We start from the raw sequence: 18,818 nt of genomic DNA, 5'->3' as shown, positions 1-18,818 counted from the left end.
GCCCAGACGGCCCAGGCGGCGACATGAGCTCATCCTACAACTGAGCAAAGGGAGGGGTCCCAAGCTTGACAAGTCTTTACCCGAAATGGAAGACAGCTACCCCGACCGAGACTATTCCTTCTTTGGCTGCTCCAACCTCGGCTTCCCGCCCTCTCATCCGCCCCGGGATTGATCATCGACACTTGAATACTGGAGAATACGCCATCGTACTCTAATGTACCCTATTCTTCACAAGCGAATCAGTTCAGCTGACATAATCAAAGCTCCCCCTGCGGAGGACCAACTCGCAATTGCTCTCCCAATCGTTGATCTTGCTCTTTCACCAACTCTAAGGCGGCGTCTATAAGCCCCCAAGTCTGAGGCATCTTTGACCTCGTGAGTCGACTACTTGTTCCTATTGCTTCTAGAGTCTCTTGTTCGTCTTCTCCCTGCTTGTCTGTATCTCCATTGGCCGCATAGAAGCGTTCCTTATCATCTCGTTGTTCTCATCCCTCGTCCTCCGCGGTCGTAGCTTCCCTCAATTTCATCTCTTATGACAAGCACTTTCAATCATTCTCTTTTTCTCGTGTCCTTTTGAATTTTTTATCTCTCTGCATCGTGCTACCGTTCACTTTATCTACACATATTTTGGAGATCATCCTTCTAACCTGCGGTCATGTCGGCAAACAGCAATTTTGACTCGTTGCATCGTTCGCATTCACTTGGCATCACCTGATGTTCGCTCTTGTTCAAATCTCTTAAAGAGATATCAGAATCGTATACCCTACGTCATCCAAAGACTTGCCTACGGACACCCAAACAAACGCGTGCTCTACGAGCTCGGATCTAGACGTTGTGGGCAACCTACCCGGCTACAGGCATGGACACCTATCAGCCGAACAGGTCTCCAGTAGACCAAAGATCACCTCTGAGGAGCGAGTCCAGGTATACCGGACGCGACGATACTCTAGATCGGCCTTCGGTGGATTCCTACCGGCGCAGGTCTCCTGGTAAGCAGCTATTTAGATCCTCACAGATCAAACGATCCTTTTTTCTTTTTGAAATCCATGTGTCTCCAAGGCCTTGTTTTCTTAGAGAGACTTGGGACATTCTTGCAGAAGCTCCGAGAACGATACTACAGTCTTTCATGCATCTTTGGTCGAATGTGGCTTGCCTTTCTGTTCGTTTATTACATCTGCGGCGCTCCAATAACCTCACTACATGGTCGTCTGGTTCCTTGCTGGGCTAATTGGGATGCATGTGTAGGACCTTCAGACCGTCGTACCAGAGGCCGAGGTCGGTCCCGTTCTCCAGTTGCCATAGATCGATACTTACCTGATTCACGTTCCGGCCGAGATGATCATTATACGCCCACACGCGATCGGGATGACCGGAGACGGGCATCGCCCCCGCCCGCTCATATTGATCGATATGTTCCGGGGCAGGATACAGGGAAGCCCGCAGTCCGTGTCAATCCATTGCCGAATCCTTTGACCCTCGACTTCCAGGTCGGATTCAACTGGTTCGCGGAGTGGTGGCGAGTCAATGAATCAATAAAGGAAGATCGAGAGCGACAAAAGACTGGTGGTAGACGAGTGAACGATCGGGTCAAGGGAGAGCGTGAATCTCGCGAGGAACGTGAAAAGGAGAAAGGGCTGATACAAGCTGCCTACGATGCTTACAAAGAGGAGCTCCAAGTGAAGCTGTCGCGAAGTTTTGTTCAGCATCACAAAGGAGAGGAATGGTTCAAGGAGCGTTATCTTCCAGAAGTCAGGGATCCTTTTCGTCGTCGCCTCACGGATTTTCGACGTGGGAACTACTCGCAATGGGAGCAGGACCTGGATTCGGGTATTTTTGACGAATTTACTCTCGAGGGAATCTACAAGAGTGAAAGCAACGGGCAGGGTGGTATTGTGGAAAAGGAGGAAGGAGAAACCACTGCTGTTGCTGAGGTTTTGCAGGTGGGAGACCTCTTACCGGTCAAGGGCGGTGACGTCAGGGACGAATCCGCTTTCCAGCCAGCGTTGTTAATCAAGACAATCGCACCGACTGTGAGTCGGGAGAAGATTGAAGAATTCTGTAAAGAACACCTAGGCGAGCAAGATGGCGGATTTAGATGGCTGAGCTTGAGTGATCCCAATCCACTGAAAAAATGCCACAGAATTGGCTGGGTGATGCTCCATCCATCGTCGGAGCAGAATGTGGGCTTGGAGCGAGGAGATGGCCGCGATGAAGAAATGGAAGAAGCTGCTGAGAGCAACACGCGTGAGGAAGGAGCTGCTGACGTGAACGTCAATCCGGCAGAGAAGGCTCTGGAAGCCATCAATGGAAAGACTATTCATGACGAAGTCAGAGGCGACTTCACTTGCCATGTTGGAGTTCACGTGCCTCCAAACGTACCACGGAAAAAGGCGCTTTGGGATCTCTTTTCGGCACCGGAACGAATCGACAGAGACTTAGAGTTAGCTTCCCGATTGGCGTCGAAGTTTGATGAAGAATTCGAGTCGGAAGTCAGTGCTCTGGCTAAAATTGAGGACAAAGTCCAAGAACTCAAAGATCGCGGACTGATCAAAGCACCGGAGACTAGCTTGCCCAAGGTGAGCAAGACCAAGAAGGAAATTGATCTTGATGCAGATGGCGAAGATGAGGAAGGGGAAGCGGTGGAGGCTGAGTCAGAAGAAGAGGGAACATATGATGAAGATATAGACGATGAGGATACACTGCTGAAAAAGAAGAAGCTTGATCTTCTTGTCGAGTATCTCCGACGTGTCTTCAACTTTTGTTTCTTCTGTGTGTTTGAAAGCGACTCAGTGCATGAGCTTACGCGGAAATGCCCTGGTGGTCATCTTCGTCGGCCGAGAGCCAGCCTTAGCAGTGCGGCCAAAGAAGCTGCCAAGGCTAGTGCATATGGATTGCCGTTCCCCTTCAGCCGAAAAGATTCCATTACGGAAGGCGAGAATGGTGAAATTGTGACCGAAGAAAAGAAGTTTTTCAAACCGGGCTCGAAAAGCGAACAGCAACTGCAGAGGGCCTTCAATTGGGTGAAGACCTTTGAAGACAAAATCCTCCAGATCGTCGAACCAGAGAATGTCGACCTCAAGAAGATTGGAGGGAAACCCGTTGAAGATGCTGCCCAAGAAGAAATGAACAAATACGTGAAGCAGGAGGACGAAGCCAAGTTCAGGTGCAAGATTCCTGAATGTACCAAGCTTTTCAAGGCCGACTACTTTTGGAGGAAACACGTTGAAAAGCGTCACGCTGACTGGTTTGAGAATCTGACCAAGGATGTACGTAGCATATCTTCTCCATTCCCCCCTTTTGATGATTGCGCTAACATGGCTCCTAAGCTCACACTCGTAAACGCCTACTGTCTTGATCCTGCGCGCATCGGACCGGGCCGACCAGATGCCAGCAGTAATGGCCACTTTCCCGCTGGTGGGGGCCATATGCCGGCAGGCACCCCGCGCGGATTCAGCCTTGCAAACATGCCGATGAACTTCGGGTTTGGAATGGCCGGCAGCGTCCCGTCGGGGTTCCCTCCATTCATGGCACACCACCCCGTGCAAGCCCCTGGCGGCTGGAATGGATTACCTCCAGACATGGGAGGAGGTGATGACCGTCATCTTCCTGGGCCAATGCGTAGAGGAGGAGCAGGCGGCGGCGGTCGCTATGGTGCTCGTTCGGGCCCGTATGATCGACGACAAAATCCACGCGATGCAAGGTGGAATGCTGCAGGCAGACTTAGCCCACCTCGTGGTGGTGCTGGAGCTCGACCGGCTGGGCCTGGAAAGTGGGGAGATGGCGGTGCAGCCGCTGTCGGACCTCGCGAAGCGGTCCAAGGCCGGAGCCTGAAGAGCTACGAAGACTTGGATGCCGTCGACGGAGGCGGCGCTGGCGATCTGAATTATTAATTGCACGCTTGCTTTTCACTGCTTTACCTTCAAATTACTTTTTCGAGACTAAGTGTTGGGGGTGGCTCTTGTTTGCAATGCAGTATACATCACTCGGACTTTTTTCCTATGATCATATCTCCGTTTGTCCTGCCAATTTCTTGGTTCCCAAAAAGGAGAGGAAAAGCTCACTCGACCATTTTGCTATCTTGAGCATATCATCGGAAGGCCTCTTGACTTCACCTATCAATCTTCTTTTTATTACTTTCTTTTCCCTTCTTTCTTTTGTTACTTTTGCCCCCTTTCATTTCTCGTTTAATGCGCGGAGCTGGAAATGGACGGAGAAGAATTTATGGGATCTGAGACCCCTTTGTTTTGTTTTCTTTTGTTGGGAGATCTTATCTAGTTCTATCTAAAGTGATATCTAAGGATCAGATACTGTGCCTTCTATAAATGCGTTGAACCATGTAAGATGCACCAAACCTGCCTAAGTGAATTGTCTTGGACCGCCATGGAATTCACTCAGCCATTCCAATTGAGATGTGCATCTTTCTTATTCGATACTTGATATAAGGGGAGTAAGAAAACAAGAACCGGTTTCTGGACAACGCAGTCGAATACTGACGTTACAGTGTACATGCGTACTGTTCACAGCCCTTTAACGGCTTGTCTGGTCAACGTTCAACAAATATGTGGCAATACGGAGGACGTCCCTGACGTCAATTGCTTCTGAGATCCAGTAAGGCATTACATGCTCCATGCTAATCCAAGATAAAGATAAGAAATTGTATTTATTGATATATTCTATAATAGCTTATGACCCCCGTCCTTAATTGGTAATATTGCATATGATGGGAGCAGAATCTGCAATCCGCCAATTTTAAGTTTTCTTGCAAAAGCCATGCCGTTTTTGATCTTGTGCTCTTGTGAACAGCCAACAAGCCAACAGAAAAGTGGGGATGAAAGGAGAAAGAGGACTCCAAATATGCCCCGGCTGCATAAATGAAGTGAATAGAAGGAAGTTGGAAAAATACGCGCCGTGTTGGATGAAGAAATTGCCAAAACGAAAAAAGGGCTAAAAAAAGGGACGCCATTCGCCTGCTTATGACCGAAATGATTTTGCAGCGTACTTCTTTTTTGAGGCCGTCTTGAATGTAATAAGAGAAAAGGTAAAGGGAAAATGAAAGAGAAGCAAAGAAAACAAAGGAATCACTAGAGTGGATTTCACTCAGTATAATTCCTCAGTTTCGTAATTTCGTCCAACAGCTCCTGCAGGTCCGCATCGCTAATCTTGTTCGCGATACTGGGGATCAGGGTCTTGGCTTCTTCGGCAGTGTCGCAGCATAGTGAGCCTAGAGGGGGAATGGCATCAATGTTAGTTTGATATCTTGCACGTACTTGTGTTTTCAATGGAAGTTCGTCCGGACAATCAAACGTGCAGGGGATGTATGGAACTAGTAATATGAAATGGGAGCAGGAGCGCAAGAACGTACCGAGTTGTGATCTCTCAAAAGACTCGAGCTCGACATGTGTCGCGAGCATACGTTCCACGGCTTCAATGTTTTCTTTTTGCTTGAACCGCGCAAAGACGTCGAGGTAATCTTGGGTTTTGATGAGCATTCTATTCGCGAAGAAGTACCGTCAGCTTTTAAGTCCTCTTTTCTTGCGGTCATAGTCTGGTGTGTTTGACTGCTCTCTTGGGCGTATATGAGAACGAAGTATTTATCTTTCATGGTTCGGCCGATTCTCGTAGTTGTTTGGTGGCTTTCCAAAGCAGGATAAGGAGGGGAAAGAGAAAGGACTCACTCCGTCTCTTCCACTTTGCGCTGTGCCTTTCGATGATCCATGACTGCATTGATAAGAAGTCTGGCTTCCGACAGCGTCAGGGTAGGCACATTCTGGAATTCTCCCAGTCTGAGTTCTGCAGTGGCTTCTTCGTCTCCCGGGGGATTCTCGCGCGTGCGAGACGTGGGCGCGTGCATAGACATTTTGGATTTGGGCGCGTCGGGGTAGTAGATATAACTGAATGCGACGGTTTGATATGCTCGTGGAGTCGTGTAAAACAATTGTTATTCCCAAGATAAATCCGTGCCGCGAATCAGGTTGCGATTCTTTTTGCCGATGCCTACTGAGATTGGCTATTTGGGCGGCTTCAAGGCGCGTTTGTAGACGATGAGTGTCCGACGAGCGAGAAGTATACGTTGAGGCTTAGGACAATAGACGCCGTAATCTATGTCCTGGATCGAATGTGGAGAGTTGATGGTCGATATGATTCGGGAGAGTGAAGTGGGATGGAAAGGAAGGATGGCAGGGCGGAACTTGCCGCTTGAAGCTCCGTTGCGGCCGCGATACGTTGGTGCAGCCGACGTTGCGGAGGTTGATACCAGATGATAGTGGAGTATTAACTGGCGACGTTGTCCTGGATCTTTTGAGGTCAAATCTGTTACGATTCCGTATTAAAGACTGCAACATCGTTTTGTATCTGCAAAAGGAAAGAGAGTCAACAACAATCGTCTACTGTTGCTCCTATACAGACTACCCTCCCAGCTTCATGTGTTGAACCCGCCCTTGCGCCAACGAACGTCTGGAATACTGAGAGTCGTGCAGTAGTGGAAAGTCATGTAAGCTATCTGTGACACTCTGGAAATTCTGTGCTCTGGGATGCTAATAAACGTGTAGGGTCGTCTTTGCACTGATCGTCATTAACAAGGCCGGTGGTCTCATTTACCACCGCGAATTCCACGAGGGCTTGAACAAGCTCAGCGTTAACGACTATCTGGTCCTTGCTGGCACGTTTCATGGGTATGTAACGCCATTGAAGGGACTCAACTACACAACGTCGTGCCGTGTTAGTATCTGGTTTTGCTGACCATCCTTGCAGAGTGCATGCCATCACAAAGAACCTCTGTCCACTACCTCGAACCCCTGGACAGCCGCCGACAGGAATCGAAGTCCTTGAGAGTGAAAGCTTTAGGCTGCAATGCTTCCAGACCTTGACCGGCACCAAGTTTCTCCTATTTACAGAACCGCACCAGCCGAATATCGATGGTATTATTCGGAAAGTGTACGAGCTCTATTCGGACTATGTCATGAAGAACCCCTTCTATCAGATTGAAATGCCGATACGGTGTGACGCGTTTGACAGGCATTTGGCAAGTTACATCAAGCCCCGGCAATAAAGTGGTGCTAAGTCAATTTGGTATGGAAGGAGGCAAAGCGGAATTGCATATTCTTGGCGTTAGACATGGAGAGGCGTTTTAGCGGGTTTGGATGCATTTACATATGATTGAGTGTGGTAATCTTGCATCTAGAGATGCTCTTCAATACCCCATCATTAGATTTATACATTCAGAGTATCAAAATTCAATTGATTCTGGCATTTGAGTACATAGATACGCCAGCTATGCTGCAGAAGAGAATAGAAATTACATGTCCATCTAGGTTGAAAGTAAAGTGTTTATGCCGTGTCCATCTTGTCTCCGCCATCGCCATCCTTATCCTGCTTGTCCCCTTGACCGCTTCCACTAGATTCCCCCTGATTGTTTAAAAGAGGCTGCGACTCTTCCGGTATGCCTTCCAGGTTCTGCTTTCCTTCCTTCTCTTCCTGCTCCCGCTTCTCCTTCTCTTGCCGCGCCTTCTCTTCCTCGAAACTCATCCGGAGAGCCAAAGCCAGCTCGGGATCCATAGACGGGTCAACACCAAACTCGAATTGGCTGGCGCCGCCTTCGCCTCCTTCAGCGCCGCCCATTCCGGCACCACCCATACCATCTCCCCCAAGGATGGGCGTCGTCACTATTGAGTCGCTAAGCAGGTTGGGGCCAGGCGGGATGATGGCCAGATGCGAACCGTCTCCACCCTTGACGTTCTCGTTGAAGGCCTCAAGCTTCTTGGTAATCTCATCGTCGAGTTCTCCAAAAGCAATAAAGTCGATTGAAATATTGTTCTTCTTCATTTTCTTGGCGAGCTTGACCAAGGTTTTCTCATCCTCCTCGATAGGCGAGCATGTGAAAACGATTATCCTTTGGCGTTGGGATTTGTTCTGTCTGTGCTTGAGAGCGAGCTGAATGCCAATATAGAGAGTTAGCGCGCAACGATCTTAGCCATTTTCTCTGTAGAGGAAAATGCAAAAATTACATACACCGGCCACCTGAATGCCTGTCGCCAGGTGTGATGTTCCCTTTATCTTGGTCCGGTGCAGGCCGTCCAGGATCTTTCCGAAATCTGTCGTCAAAGTGACCAGCACTTCGGGTCCCTTTCCACCCATGCTCATAAGGCCGACTGATGACTCGGGGTTGGCTTGTGTCTTAGCGGAGAAGATCAGGTTGACAGCATCCGATTGAGCGTCGTATCGTGAAGGACTGCGCATTCCAACGTTAGCAACGAAATTTTCAACGGATTCAGTGATAAAAATGAAGCAGATAACGTACACATAATCTCCATTGCGGCTGCTCTCGCTGTTGTCGACGCTGTTTCATGTCATAGTAAGCTTCTCATATCCGAATGACGAAATGGTGGCAGATGCACGTACATGATCATCGTCGCTTCGAGGACCATATTGACGGTATTTTGGGCCTATCTGGCACCTCAGTCTTCTGTTAATAGATTAAAAAAGGCTGAAATAAAAGGAAATGATGACAAGGTCGGCGAAAGAGTGAAAGAAACGGCGTAGAGTCGATGCCGTAAGTGTTGCTGTACTGGTGGTTGTAGCTATCACCCGGATTGCTTAGGGAAGCTCTCCGGCGAACCGACAAAGACCCAAGACGCTGACGTGCCTGCCAAGACTTTGAGCCTCCAGCCCCCATTGTTTACACTCTTGCTCTCCAACCAACCTCGACACTTTCGCTGCTCTTTCAATCCTCAACTGTCGCCCACCCAGGGATAGTTTTGTTCTCACACTACGGATTTTACTTCAGCTCGCACAACCAAGGCAGTTTTCTCTACCCACATCAGACATTATTCTTCGACATAAAACGCGCGAATCATTGTTGTCCGCCTGTCCCGCGCGGATCAAAACATCATGACTTCAATCGAACCTGCAACCCCGTCACGGACGGTAAATGAAAACGACTCAAGGCCAAGAAAGGGAATCACTCGAGCGCAGAAGCAGGTGCTTATCAACAACCTTCAACTAGAGAGTATGTGCATAATCTTGGCATAGACGAAACTGCGACGCGTTATTGACAGTATACTCTCAGTCACAGAACGCGCGAGAAAGCTTCGTGCCCAATACGCTCTTCAAGCGCAAGGCCTCAAAACCCGCGTTGAGATTCGCGTCAATCGAATTCCCACTGCTCTTCGTAAGATCACCATGGGAGAATTACTAGAGAAGCATTCCAAGCGACCAGCCGACGAGAAAAAGGATGCCATCGCCATACCCGCTTCAGAGCCTTCCACTTCAATTACCACCAAGCCTGCCAAGGCAGAATCCTCCAGCTCTGCCGGTCAATTACCTAACCCTCAGACATCTGAACCCAAAGCTCGCGTGGAATCGCCGAAAAAGGGGACTATTAGACAGATTCCCACCCCTCGTTCAAGAGGCACCAAGCGCTCCAGGTACATTTGCTTTTCAATCGCATCATTCATATTTAATCTCGCTAACATTATCATGATAAGTGCGCATCTCGTTGAAGTTCAAGGCAAAGAGAATGAAGATGCCGGAAATGACTTGAACATTCCCAAGAAACGTGCCAAGACCGGCACTACTCCTGGACCGGCTACGGCTCCAAACAACCGCGCCATTTCTAGGACACAATTGCAGTCTTCTCAAGTATTGTCACCACGTTCAGCAAACTCAAGGACCCTCCCCAAGTCGCCCGTTCGACAAACGGCGCCTCCTCCCAAGCCTCAATTCGCCCGGCCAACATCGTCCATGAAGACGACTGCTCCTGCACCATCTTCTACGGCTGCCAAAGCTGACAAAACCCGCACTACGACGACGACGTCTCGTACAGCTGGACGAAAAGTCACGCCTGCTGCTTCGGCGGCGTCAGTCTCGACAACAACAGGTCCCGGGCGAGGAAGACGAACTCCAGCTCCACCAGCAGCCCCACCATCCCGGGCAGGTCGCGGTCGGCCCAGCAACAGCAGCGAGACCTCGACTTCTACGACAAGCACGGTTGTAAACAAGACCAAGAAGCCACCGGTCACGAAGAAACCTCCAGTTCCCAAAGCCTCTTCCGCTTCTGCAACGGGATCAATCAGAAAGGTCCCCGCTACCGCCACCGGAACAAAACCCGAGGTCTCTGGAACCGGTACCGCCAAACGGACTCTTCGGAAGAGAGTCTAATGGCGGTGATATCCGCACGGCATAGGAATTAGGCGAATTAGGCCACTGTTATCTTTTGTCTCTTTCTAGGTTCCTTCAGTTGGCTGCGTTGGCTTTTGTGAAAAGCTGGCATCCTGTGTGGAGTCTTGGTCACATGTGGTGCTGGTGGGGGCGGGGAGAAGGAGGAGAGTGTATACACGCATTTTTAGCTACTTATTTCTTTATCTCGAACGGGGTTTGCAAGGGAAGTTATTGTTCGGGTTCGGGTTTCATGCAGGTTATACTACTGCTTGGCGCACAGAAAATGTATGGTTTTAGGTTCTATGTTTTAGGTTTGACATTCTAGGTTTGGGTTCTGGGTTCTAGGTTTTAGGTTCTAGGTTCAGGTAATAAGGCGCCGGATGATTGTAGGAATAACTGTTCCGAGTCTAGCATATTCTACTGTTTAGTTTAGGTCACCCTTTATATTATCTCGTTGTTCTCTACCATTTTATCTTTTCTATTTATTATTACTTTTTCCCTTTTTCTTTTCAAGTGTTTCACCCAATGATATATTCTGTTATCCCGCATTACTTTTACCACCATGTAAATCTTTGCAGTTCATCTTGGATCCTTGCCACCGCCCTCATGTCAGCCTCAAATAAAAGCAATTGAGCACTCAGCTCTCCATTCTTCCTCGGATTTTCCCCGAAATTGAGGCCAAGCTAATATTAATGGGTAGTTGAATTACCCTGTTAAAGTATTATATGTAGTGATTCAATAGGTTGGATTAATAAATGAAATGAATAAATCAATTTATTTCAGCGATGAAATCAATTAAAAAAACGATTAATCTCATCGCTGCAATTAAGCTATTAACTAGAAGCCTAGAGCGCTTAACTAGATCTCCCCGCTACGTACGGAACCGTCCCCCATTTCAGCGAAAAGAGAAAGCGTATAAAATACCGTATGGTGTGAGATATGCTACTCGTAAAATAGTTGGGCGGCAATGGCACCCAACTCCAAAACTACCAGAGTATTGCCAATGAGCATGTTGAGGGAACTAAAGTCTGGGGCGTATTGGCGTACGGTGCGAATAGCGAGTTTGTCTCCTTCTCTAATTGGGGATCCTCGGGATAGCTACGGAGTACGCGTCCCATTAGTAGCGGCTTACAAGGTCAGTACTTGGGTATACTCTGTAAGTATAGCAGAATGATCTACAGGACGTGCGTTACTAATAATGCGGACATGCTACCCTGCTACGGAGTAAGGCATGCGAATATGCGGATATGCGGATATGCGGATGTGTGGCGGATGTGTCGAAGATCATTTCAGTACGGAGTAGCCACATAAGTGCCACACATGAGATATGATATATAAAGTAAGGATACCTCCGTCTGTGGACAAGGATTGTTGTATTATCCTATATAATGGATTCGGATTGTGCAATCATAACATAAGATACCTAGTAAGTTACCTTAGATATATAAGGTAAGGTAAGGTAAGGTATTGTAATTGACAGGGTTCGCGGAACATCGGATCTCAGAGAGTCAGGGTTGTTTTGATATTGTTTTGAGACACAGAGGGCTAGGCTGAGGCCATGATAGGTCGAAGATGGAGTATATAACCAGGAACAGCTCCAAGCTCCAAGCTCCAAGTTTCGTCATGCCCGAAACGACAAGGTAGCTCATTTCCACATTATACCTCCGTATGGTCGTGGTTGTTTTGTTGTTGTTGCTGCTGCTTAGGTAGTATATACGGTGGTCATGATATTGGACACCAGGACATGCAATTTCCACATTAATTTCAGGTTAAATGATGCATTGATGCGGCGATGCCTCATTAACCGCCGATCGCCCTCGTGGAGGAGGGTCATAAGAAAATACTCTGTACTCCTGCCAATCCGCCCAGGGCCTTCGTGCCGCGTCCTTGGTCAAGACTATGGACCCCAGACGGCATTTCCCAGATAGAGAGAGAGATGACGAGCCGCTGTGGCAGAAGCGGCTCGGCATGGGATATTCTTCAGCGGGACAGATCCGGAATTACAGTCTGCCCGTGTTGCTCATTGAAATGAGATCTACCTACTAATGCGAGGCTGATGCTATACATGGTCGTCGTATGCCAGACATACCCGTGTCCGCAACTCGTAATACAGGTTGCCCGTGTTCTATTGGTGACGCTACAGAGTCATGATCTCCGCCTTCTTAATTTTGCACGCGGGGGGCGAATGACCTGGTGGCTTGCGGCGTGGCTCCCTGTCGCTGGATTCCTGTGAACACGTGCAAGAACCTGGTGCACGGATTACTTTGTATAGATCTGATCATTAAACACAAGGACGAGTTTTATTTTTACTTTACCTTTATTTTTTTTATTTGATTTTCTCTCTTTACTGAGTTATATCTGTTTGGTCATTATCCCTTTAGTCCGCATGCCGCAGTTCTGTCATCCTTGTACGTTCGGCAATGCTACTGTACCATGAGCCGGTTAAGTAACTTCACGTATATACGGAGTATTATATGCGGAATAGTAAAGGAATGAGGGTTCTGCCCCATTGTGCCTGGCCTTTGACCTCAGGAGTCTCATTAGAAGCCTGGGTACGATCAGTTCAACAGAGTGCGACAATGACCGTTGTTGCCGCCGGCGCCCGCAGATGTCGGGCAGTACAAGGCTCAAGACCAGCAGCGGTTCACCGACTTTTTGTACTCGGAACGTTTCTCGCATGTAACGGTGATGATGTGCAGCTACATTGTCTTGCTTTCTTCTCCTGACATATGTACGAGGACATTGGTGATACAGAAGAAGTAAAAAGGATAAGATGGACAATGCCATTCTTGTCTTGTCGTTGTCATTGTCGTTGTCCTTGTCCATGTTTGCTGCATGTCTAGGAGCTTTTACTCTTACGGGACAATGTCGTGCCCTGGTCCCTGACGGGGAGGGTGGGACACAGCAGCAACCCAAAGGAACGGTGATACGTACAGAGGTATGGACGAAGAAAGATGAAATGCTTACAACATCTTCAGTCATATCACCCTGGTCCTTGCCCTGGTCCCTGTCCTGGTGCTTGCATTGCGACCATGACCACCTTTTCAGCGGCGAGGCTGATGATGATGATAATAATAATAATAATAATAATAATACTAGCTATAAGTTAGTTAAGTATTCTGCCCGACCTCTCGGCTCCCCTGGATCGACTTGTCTCAGCAGGGGGACAGAGGCATATATACCGACCGTATTAATGCTCTTTTGCTTGTGACCATGCTGTCAATGGCTATACGGTGAGTAGAGAGTCATATAACAATTTAAATTAATAGCAGGGCGGGTGCAATGATGACATTGGCAAGGAGATGATCGTGAAACTAAAAGAGTCTGAGGCGGCAGCCATCCCACGCGGGAAGGGTTCAAAAGAGAAATGGACCATGCTGGACGGGAAAAGGTACAGAACAGTACGAGGGCATCCGCTGCCCCGATTTGACCGGGGCGCCACGAATAGTGCCTAATCCTTGCTCAACATGGCGAGATGCTTCACTACTTGGGGGCCGTTCTCTTGATGAATCCTGATGCGCTTTCCTTTGAGATTACTGTGGTGGCTCCAGGGCGTTTCCGTGTTCCTTTTGGCGCCGTGACCCTTGGCGTTCTGTGCCCGGGCACAGTGTTTAGACTTTTACGCAGGTAATAGAACATGGCAGATGCTCTTTCACCACCCCCCTCCAACTCATTGCCGTTGATGAAGAAGTTGATGATGATGAAGGACAGCCTACAAAGCCAATATAACGGCCTAACTAATGGCTCAGAAAAAAAAAAAAAAAAAAAAAAGAAAGCTGGTCAATTGGTCAAGGATGCTTGTCACATCAACTCATTCGTCATCCTGTGCTTCTATGACCGGGGGCTTTCATCGATATCGTAGTAGAGGGCGATACAGGTAGGGTATCAAGTCAGTGAGGCTGCCTCGGATGACGGCCAGAGTTGCTGTGCCCGAGAGACACGGCCACGGTCTCTTTTTCTCCCCTGCCCTCCGGAACTTACGACGATAGAATGGATGCATGTCCTTAATCATCATTGCATGCCTATAGGTAGGTATTCTTCGACTTTTCTCTCTCGGCTCTCTTGACTCTTCTAGGTCGGTACTGCACTGCTCTTCCTGCCGCTGTCGTACTTGTTATCATCTTCCCATGAACGGAATCCTCATCTTCCGTCATTTCCAAGGTCATGTCATTCATCACTACCTACGGTACATTACTTCCGTAGTCCAGTCTTGACAACTGTCGCCCTTGGTCCTCGGTCGTGGCTGATGACGCTAGGCGAGTGACTTTTTCTGCTTTGACAGCTAAGCTTAGCTACCTTACCGAGCGAGGGGGACGAGAGAGTAACTAGAGATACAGTGGGACCAACCACTTTGGCTCCTCTCACTCCGTCTCTTTTGACTCTCGGCCATGCTTTTCCCATCTGGTCCTGCTCCCGACACTAAACCGATACAGCGATAATCATATTCTCATCGGTTGTGCCCGATCCTGATTGATCCAATCTCTTCTCTCTTTTCCCTTTTTCCCTCCTCCCTCCTCACCTTTGGCCCCCCCCCCAATTCCACCCAATCAGTCCAACTCATTCGCTGCCTTCCTTTCCAGCCTCCCAAGTCAACATTCAACGACCAATCATCGTCATCGACCTTGACGATTGCGCATCTCGACACCACGCTCTGTTTTCTAGAGCTCCCACGCGCGTGCACTGACAGGGCTGCCTGCTTCTCGGTGCTTTCTTTGCTTTTGCTTGCTGCCTCTGCTTGCTGGCTGGCCAGGCTGGGCTAGGCTGACAGCCTCTAACGCCATTGAAGGTATCTGCAAACAAAGGAAAAGTCGAGAAAGATAACGAGGAAGAGGAAAAAGGAAGGGGAAAAAAAAGAAAAGGCGGAAAGAGACACCAAGACAGTTGCGACAACTTCCGCCAGTCTGCCGTCAGGCTTCCTTTGGTCCTTTTCTCACTTGTGCCCCCTCCCCCCCCAAGTCGTGAGATTCTGCACGTCTCTCGCTTGGCCGCCCAACCTCGTCATCCAATTGATCAGGTCTTCTGCCGGTCACTTCCTACCACCCACACACAGACACACACAGAGCCCCAGGTCCTACTTCTTGCTTCCTCTTCTCCCATTCGTGAGCTCAACGGGCAGCCACAAAAGCTCTCCCAACGCTCGTGACTGAAATCGTCTGCGGACTCCGCGCTTCTTGGGTCACTCTCCGCCCCATTGCGTTGGTTCGAATACACCACGAAACACCCCCCCACAGACGCCAAAACGGGACTTCCGACCGCACTGTCCAGACCAGGTGACATCGCGACCGTGTTGCGTCCTTGACCATCGGAATATTTTTCTTCTCTTTTCCCCTTTGCAACCGCGAGGCGTCTGCCCTCTGCCGCCTGAAACCGAAGTAACGTCGCGCCGACCCGTGACGCGCTCCGTTTGAACCGCTCAATTGACGTCGCGCTTCGACTCTGAGCCAGGAAGAACCGGTTGGTTGTTCAACCATACTGTGCTTGCGGCGATCCCGGTCACATTTTCGCTCATAAAAAACTTCCGTGATCGGCTACTTCGCATCAGGCTCAACGAGACGCGTCCGAAGCGACTGAAAAGACACGCTTTACGTTGGATTCGCATCATCATCATCATCATCCTCATCGTCATTGACATTGACCGCTCTTGGATCCTATTTTCCTTTCTCGGGTGGACCATCAGTCCATTTGCTCCCCAAACAGGTACTGTCCCAGAAGAAAGGCGAGCCCACGTCATCGGGCACAATAAGGCGAAGCATCATTGCTTTTTGGGTGTCCCGACAGCTCGGCGAGCTGACCCAATTCAAAGTATGTCTTTTCCCTCTCTCTCGCTCTTCTTTTCTTGGGGCTATGTCGCTGCCAGCGCATACCGCATTAACCCTCATCCACCACACCACACCACGCCCAAACATACACCCACCCACCAACTCACTCTCACACTTCCACACCGTGCCCCCTCCTTGGTACTGCCCGAACTATGAATGCACCCAGCCCTTTTATGTCCATGGTGCCTTTGCCCATGGCCCTCTGAGACGTATACCTGAGCGATGCTAACGAGCAACGGTTTTCCCAGTTCATTCTCAAGCGTCGGTTCCCCACATTGTACGCACACGCGATCACCCGTGGACCCTGACGGACCGACACCTTCTCTTTCGTCGGCCTCCCACCCCCAGCAGCGAATCGTTGCCATTGTGCGCAGACCTTGGGAACGTAGATTTTCGCCCGCTTGAGATCAAGCGCGAAGAACTGTCTTGCTCCCGCACGCCTTTCTTTCTGTCCCTTGAAGCGCGTTGATGACCATTGCCGTCGTCGATTAGCGTCCCCGACATCCCGCTCTTCTAGAATCTGGGTTGCCCCCGAGGGAGACAGACACACAGCACAAGCTTCTGCTGCGCTGACATCAACCGGCTATTTTGGAACGACCGACGCCGCTCCCACCCTCCCTCTGACGACGACGCTCTCTCTTTCGTTCGCCCACCCCTCCATCGATCCTGGCCGTGGCCACCTCATTTGCCAGCGCATCACCACACTGCCGGGTGACGCCAATCGCCTATAGTAGCTGGGTCGCAGACTATACCAGATCTCCTCGGCGCGCGCGCGCGAGAGAAACAACAAACGTTCCAACCGGACAGCTTCACCTTTGATTTTGTCCCAATTCATCCCAGGTACGCCCCGGCCCCCTTTTCTTTGGGTTTCTTGGTCCAATCCTTTGAAGCCAAGGCTTCGCCCCGGCGCGCGCAACGTCGATCAGTTGGGCTGCCCTTGACGAAAGCCAAAGTAAGGCTGTGAGAGAATGCTTATTTTTTTTGTTGCGCGCGCGGTGGCGAGCAATGATCAAGGCCAAAGCGAGGTCAATGCTGGGCGGACATGTCCCTAAGCTAATCAACTTTGCAGGATTGTAGTTTTTCCAGTCCCGACCATTACAACCCCGAGTCGCTCTCGACGGAATCGACCAACCGCATCCGCTGCCTTTGTTTTGACGACAGAGCGACGCGCTTTCACTGTGGCCGTGCCCTTGGATTCGGACACTTTGTAATTGTTCAGCTTTTCGCTATCCATTCTCGACCGGCACATTATTGTGGCGAGCGCAATTCCTCTTGGTCAGTGACGACTGCGACTCAACACCGCCACACCCGTTACTTTATATCGAGTTGCTTCTTTTCGTATCCTCCTTCCCACCGATAGTTCTACGACTACGCGCGACGAAGATTCGTTGCTGGAAACACTTGCTCGTTCGACGATCCTCTCGCCATCTCGCTCTGTCTGACAATCAGACCTCGAGATGATGGATTACGGTCCATACCAGCAGCCGCCACCACACGGCCATCATCCACAGTCGCGCCTTCAGGGCGGATATACACCTGCGACGCAGACCACCGCGCCCGGCGGCTCCATCACCTCTCCTCCCACACAGACGCCACAGATGCATCAATCACATCCGACACATACGCAAGCATCACCCATAATACCGTCTCAGGGACACGCCTTTCAACAGCAAGCGGCGGCAGCGCAAACCGGACATCCGCAAATGGGTTACCCTGGCCCATATGGCGTCGCCGCACCGGCGATGCATCAAGGTTATGGCATCTCTCCGACGCAAGCAGCTGCCATGGCAACAGCAGCGGCTTCAGGACAAGCATACTATCCCATGCCCGAAGGACCTTTACCGGCCAGTCTCGGGCAGGATCCTCGAGCCTCACCACGCATGGCAGGCGTCTCCAAGAAGGAGCCCATGCGCCGAACGCCGCCGCACGTTGCCGGGCAGTTGTCAGGACAGCCCTCGCTGCCGTCACAAGTCGGTGCTGTTCCCGGACAGGCGGCCATGGTTGCGCAACGTCGACCGAGCCAGCAAATACCTAGCCCAGCGGTGGCTAACTCGCACCCGATCATGAACCATGCGGGACCGCGAGGCTCTGTTCCCCCGACCATGTCGCAGCCGCCTGCCATGGCGCAACATCGTGCGTCACCCGAAGTTGCTGGCGGTGCGGCCGAGGAATCACCCCTCTACGTCAACGCCAAACAATTCCACCGTATATTGAAGCGACGCGTCGCACGACAACGGCTGGAGGAGGCGCTGCGGTTAACGTCCAAGGGCCGGAAACCTTACCTGCACGAGTCACGGCATAATCACGCCATGCGACGGCCACGTGGACCCGGTGGGCGATTCTTGACAGCCGACGAAGTAGCGGAGATGGAGCGGGTAAAGGGCACTGGCATCGTCGGTGCACCGCTGAGCGAGGCCGGCAGTGACAAAAAGGAAGATGCCATCAGCCATACACCAGCCAAGCTCGCGACTGCTCCCAACGCCACAGGAACGGGCACCAAGCGAAAAGCAAGCACATCAGAAGGACACTCGACGACACCGGCCAAAAAGAGCAAGTCGGATGAAGCCAGTGAAGCCAGTCTCGTCGCTGGTGGTACTGGAGGAGGCGAAAGTGAGGAGCCGGAAGAAGACGAGGATGCAGAAGAAGACGGATAGATTTCCATTCGTCTGGGTGCAACCCCGGTTGAAAGGCACAGTCTGGCGCTTCCTGAGCGCAAAACTGTTGTCAGGAGGAGTAGCGTTTTTCAAATGTTCTTTATTTTATTTTATTTTTTTTTTTTTTCAGGGGACGGGCTTTTGCAGGCCCCCATCTTCTTTTCTTTCCCATGCTTTTTTACAACTCATT

At 50.2% G+C, this 18,818-nt stretch overlaps 6 protein-coding genes across 6 annotated transcripts; 4 read left to right on the top strand and 2 right to left on the bottom strand.

Annotated features, from left to right (window-relative positions):
- Positions 1–859: 859 nt before the first annotated feature.
- L228DRAFT_267722 (hypothetical protein) lies at positions 860–3,890 on the top strand (the record flags this gene model as incomplete). Its single annotated transcript, XM_018335022.1, has 3 exons — positions 860–989; positions 1,246–3,266; positions 3,327–3,890. The coding sequence occupies 3 exons, from the start codon at positions 860–862 to the stop codon at positions 3,888–3,890; spliced, it is 2,715 nt and encodes a 904-aa protein (XP_018189308.1).
- Positions 3,891–4,687: 797 nt separating this feature from the next.
- On the bottom strand, positions 4,688–6,145 carry L228DRAFT_246598 (polymerase II polypeptide D). Its single transcript, XM_018332451.1, has 3 exons — positions 5,676–6,145; positions 5,363–5,490; positions 4,688–5,221 (listed from the first exon to the last, which is right to left on the bottom strand). Exons 1-3 carry the CDS (start codon positions 5,855–5,857, stop codon positions 5,094–5,096), a joined length of 438 nt encoding a protein of 145 aa, XP_018189307.1. The 5' UTR covers positions 5,858–6,145; the 3' UTR covers positions 4,688–5,093.
- Positions 6,146–6,173: 28 nt separating this feature from the next.
- Positions 6,174–7,048, top strand: L228DRAFT_267720 (Sybindin-like protein; the record flags this gene model as incomplete). The annotated part of the gene is made up of 4 exons (XM_018335021.1): positions 6,174–6,245; positions 6,480–6,490; positions 6,549–6,671; positions 6,751–7,048. The coding sequence occupies 4 exons, from the start codon at positions 6,174–6,176 to the stop codon at positions 7,046–7,048; spliced, it is 504 nt and encodes a 167-aa protein (XP_018189306.1).
- A 440-nt stretch (positions 7,049–7,488) lies between these two features.
- L228DRAFT_202458 (26S proteasome regulatory subunit S5A, multiubiquitin chain binding protein) lies at positions 7,489–8,423 on the bottom strand (the record flags this gene model as incomplete). The annotated part of the gene is made up of 4 exons (XM_018329645.1): positions 7,489–7,929; positions 8,008–8,227; positions 8,297–8,335; positions 8,398–8,423. Coding segments are annotated over 4 exons (726 nt in total), but the record flags the coding sequence as incomplete, so codon positions are not given.
- Positions 8,424–8,749: 326 nt separating this feature from the next.
- On the top strand, positions 8,750–10,621 carry L228DRAFT_282438 (hypothetical protein). The gene is made up of 3 exons (XM_018335996.1): positions 8,750–9,004; positions 9,065–9,422; positions 9,483–10,621. The coding sequence occupies exons 1-3, from the start codon at positions 8,887–8,889 to the stop codon at positions 10,153–10,155; spliced, it is 1,149 nt and encodes a 382-aa protein (XP_018189304.1). The 5' UTR covers positions 8,750–8,886; the 3' UTR covers positions 10,156–10,621.
- Positions 10,622–17,120: 6,499 nt separating this feature from the next.
- Positions 17,121–18,818, top strand: L228DRAFT_123232 (hypothetical protein). Its single transcript, XM_018329023.1, has one exon. The coding sequence runs from the start codon at positions 17,432–17,434 to the stop codon at positions 18,626–18,628; it is 1,197 nt and encodes a 398-aa protein (XP_018189303.1). The 5' UTR covers positions 17,121–17,431; the 3' UTR covers positions 18,629–18,818.

Source organism: Xylona heveae, assembly GCF_001619985.1.
Source record: "Xylona heveae TC161 unplaced genomic scaffold L228scaffold_4, whole genome shotgun sequence".
Classification (NCBI taxonomy): domain Eukaryota; kingdom Fungi; phylum Ascomycota; class Xylonomycetes; order Xylonales; family Xylonaceae; genus Xylona; species Xylona heveae.
This window is presented reverse-complemented; position numbering and strand designations above follow the sequence as displayed.